At 40.6% G+C, this 3,958-nt stretch overlaps 1 protein-coding gene and 1 non-coding gene across 2 annotated transcripts; both read left to right on the top strand.

The window, feature by feature from the left end:
* The first annotated feature begins 268 nt into the window (after positions 1 to 268).
* COX7C (cytochrome c oxidase subunit 7C) lies at positions 269 to 2,549 on the top strand. The gene is made up of 3 exons (XM_060635425.3): positions 269 to 489; positions 1,482 to 1,625; positions 2,447 to 2,549. The coding sequence occupies exons 1-2, from the start codon at positions 415 to 417 to the stop codon at positions 1,596 to 1,598; spliced, it is 192 nt and encodes a 63-aa protein (XP_060491408.1). The 5' UTR covers positions 269 to 414; the 3' UTR covers positions 1,599 to 1,625; positions 2,447 to 2,549.
* LOC132682607 (small nucleolar RNA Z39) lies at positions 2,285 to 2,347 on the top strand. The gene has a single exon (XR_009611779.2). It is a non-coding gene; the product is annotated as a small nucleolar RNA Z39 (small nucleolar RNA).
* Positions 2,550 to 3,958: the final 1,409 nt, after the last annotated feature.

Genomic DNA, 3,958 nt, shown 5'->3' with positions numbered 1-3,958 from the left:
AGTACAATTGTTCTGGAATCCGGCCCCCAAAATCCTGATCAGAACTCGACAAGAAATCAGGTTTGACTAAATTGCACGTAGAAACGCCTTGGGCTCTTACCCTCCCGGCCTCCCTAACACACACAGCCAGTACCTCTACCCGACCCCCACAAGCAATCCGGCTCTCGCGTCGGACTACGTTTCCCATAGTCCTTCAGAGCCGACAAGGCGATGCCGCATTCTGAACTACAATTCCCACAATCCTCAGACCCCACCATCTTGTCTCATTTTCTGTGGCCGCTCCCCATTTCCCATCTTCCCTTCCGGGTCTTACACACCGGAGAACAAGGTCGTGAAAAGAAGAGGACTTGGTTTGGTGCTGTCGTTTCTATCGTCTAGGGGCTCTGCGCTTTTCGCAGAACTTCCAACAGCGCTATGTTGGGACAGAGCATCCGGAGGTTCACAACCTCTCTGGTCCGTAGAAGCCATTATGAGGAGGGCCCAGGGAAGGTTAGTGTGTTAGGGGCCCCGTTTCGTTGGGGAGGGGGCACTTAGCTGCGATTTGCTGAACTCCAAGGCCTCCCAAGGACCATGGAGAGGGAGACGGTAAGCAGGAGAGGTGAGCTGGGACGTCGGGTAGCGTTCCACTTCCCCCAGGAACCAGGGGCAAAGCGCAGGACCCCGGTTGCACGCCTTCGGCGGGTAAAGGAATGAATAGGAAGAGCCTTAGGCCCCACTTGGCCCTAGCGCTCCCCTCCGCGCCCTCCCGAGATCTGGAGGGTCCCTGAGGCCAATGCTGCAGATATTTGTGGCTTAAAGCCGAACTAGAGGTCACCGGACTCGGAGTGAAGGTCGTCGGAAACAAAGGAGGATATGGGGGCCTGTGGTTGTGGGTCGAGTCTAAGCTAGTTAACTAAATTAGAAGTATTAAATCTCTTTAGTTGAAGTTGGGTTTAGCGTCAAGTATCAATAGCCTAAGACGAGTAGTTAGCAGTAACTACCTCCAGTGATCGAGGCCTAGTAGGAAAGGGCGGAAGAAGGGTTTTCGATGGTAGCGCCGCTTGGTTATGAAAAAGTCGATCTTCGTAATTCAGTTAACTTTGCCGTGTGCCTTTACAAGGTGACTAGTTTCTAACAAATAGCAAACCAGAACAGTGCATTCTTTTTCTAAAACAGGTCCCCTGAAGAATAAGTTTTTCGGCTTTTCTAAAGTAAAAGGGAAAACTTAACCAGTGTGATACACCAGAGTTATTAAGACCACTGCCTGTGCTCAGTAAAGCCAGTGCTTTTTTTTTTTTTTTTTTTTTTTAAACCTTACAGTGTTGTCCTACATGAAGGTCATAGGATGTAAAACATAATGTTTGAAATACGATATGATATATGGCATACATAACCTGATTATGTAAAAACATATACCTAGCATCCCCTGTGTACTTCTATAATCTATAAAATCAGATGATTCAGTTTCATTTTTGTTGGTTGTTCTCTTTTTTCCCCAACAGAATTTGCCATTTTCAGTGGAAAACAAGTGGCGGTTACTTGTTATGATGACTATGTACTTTGGATCTGGATTTGCTGCACCTTTTTTTATAGTAAGACACCAGCTGCTTAAGAAATAAGGATGTTTTAATTAATCCATTAAACAGGTAATTAATGGATTTCTAATCTTAAAACATTGTTTTTCCTTATACCCCCCTCCCCCTCCCCCTTCCCCCCCCCCCCCCCCCCCATCACACCCACACAGTGTGTAGGGCCGATTTCTGAAGTTAGTGTAGATGTGGCCTTGGTGGAGACACGTTGGTGAAGCAATAAATGTTTCTTTGCCTGAAAGCCAATGTGTATTGTATACTACTGTTTGTCAGGCACACTTTACATTAATGTCATCTAGTTACACCTAGCAAGCCTGTGAGGTTGGGTGACTTCACCTGGCCTAAGACACAAAGATGTTAAGTTGCCTCATATCCATTAACTGGTGATGGTGAACCAGGATTTTTAGCTAGTCTTGTTTCAGTTCACACACTTAACCAGGTAGAGTTCTGATAGACTAATTAACGTTAGGGCAACATCTGTTTGTGCATACCCCAATCAGTCTTACGTGCTAGAAGATTAACAGATTCTTTGCGTGAGAAGAAAAGATTTATTTAGCATAATTGTAATCAGAATTTGCCTCAAAGCAACATTTTGGGAAGATCTGTGGAATGATTGGAATAAATTCCAAAACTATCCTTTGGAAAGAAAAGACTCTATTCTTCATTATATACAAGGGAAGTTCTTTATCCAAGTGATGCATAATGGAAAGATTTTGGTGCATATGATGAAGCAAATCAGTATGAATAAAGTCATGATACTGTAAACGCTTTCTGATGTACCAAACTGATGGACAGACAATATGTGTATGAAAGTACATGGTTTCTGTTTTAATAGGTGAGACGTTTTAAATACCAATATATATATTTTTTATTTGCAGGTGTGAAAAGGAGCATTTTAAGAGGTGCAGTCTCTTTGAAAAATGGATCAAACTCTTGAATTCAACATACTCAATATGTTTGTAAATAAACTTATGGCATGAATCCTTAATGCCTCTTCTCTGAAACCTGGAATGTAATAATTGTGCTGACGTTTTATTTAGGAAATGTACTAGTATTTGTTTGCTCAAAATATGTGTAAATTTAGCCTCTTTCTTGGTTTTAAATTTTGAGATTTAATTTTTGATTACTAGGTCAGGACCTTGTTGGTAATTTATGTTATATAAAATGCAAACTTGACTTTGTTGTCCCAGAATAATTTTTTTTAATTGAAAAAGAGGAAGAAGTGTACATTTAGTCTTTACTTGAAGCAGTAAAGTTTTTCTTCATGAGTGACAATTACTTAATCATGAGGAAAACCAATAGTGTATAGAGTGAAGTCCAAGAGCTTTTTTCCCTCCAGACTTGTGATCTAAAACTAAATTTTTTGCCTTGATAAATTTGCTATTGACCAATACTAGTTTTGTTTAGACTGAATAAAAGTAGAATATTTGAAATGAAATGTAATAGCATGCAAGATAAAACATAGAAATACTCCCAAGTTTATTCTTGAACTTTAGTAGACATGGACTAAAAGATGCCTCTGAAGAGTAATTGTATCCGTGAATCAAATTTATGTTATGGATGGTAAAATGCTGTTAGCTACTTAAAATATAATGACGTAGTTCCTAGAGCTTTGAACTGGGGCAGGAAAAAGGTAGTTGCTGAATGTTTTAATCCTAGTTTGGTCACTTTTGGAATACCACTTGTATTAGAATGCCATAAAATAGAGGTTGTAAACTAGTGGTGTATTTGAGCTCTAGACTTTTTGGTGATTGGGGGGCTATGTTTGTTTTTTTGTTGTTTTTTTGGTTTTTTTTTTTTTTAACGTTTACTTATTATTGAGAGAGAGACACAGAGCATGAGCAGGGGAGGGGTAGAGAGAGGGCAAGACACAGAATCTGATGTAGGCTCCAGGCTGGGAGCTGTCAGCACAGAGCCCAATACGGGGCTCGAACTCACAAACTGTGAGATCATGACCTGAGCTGAAGGCGGTCGCCTAACCAACTGAGCCACCCAGGTTGGGAGGCTATAGGTTTTAAAGCAGTGTTTAAAAACTAGAATAATTACAAGAAAGTCTCTGTGGATTCTTAAAAAATTGCTGTGGGTGGTTCTACATTTCTTCATGGAACAAAAGAGCTGCCTCACCATAACATTAGAGTTCCTATATACCCCTAATGTTAAACTACTAATTTGCTGGAGCTCTAAAAACACACTTCTCAGTTTATGTGACAGGGCCTATCTTTACACCCTTCAATAGCTACATAACAACCATTTAAATATAGATACAATTAAATCTTTATGACTTTGCCTGGCTTATTCCCTGTACTTGCATGTCATTGTCCTTTTGTTTTTTTTTGATTATCCATTAATGAATCAGATGTCTTCCTGCGTTTCTGTAACATTACGGCTTT

This window comes from Panthera onca, chromosome A1, assembly GCF_046562875.1.
Source record: "Panthera onca isolate mPanOnc1 chromosome A1, mPanOnc1 haplotype 2, whole genome shotgun sequence".
Classification (NCBI taxonomy): domain Eukaryota; kingdom Metazoa; phylum Chordata; class Mammalia; order Carnivora; family Felidae; genus Panthera; species Panthera onca.
This window is presented reverse-complemented; position numbering and strand designations above follow the sequence as displayed.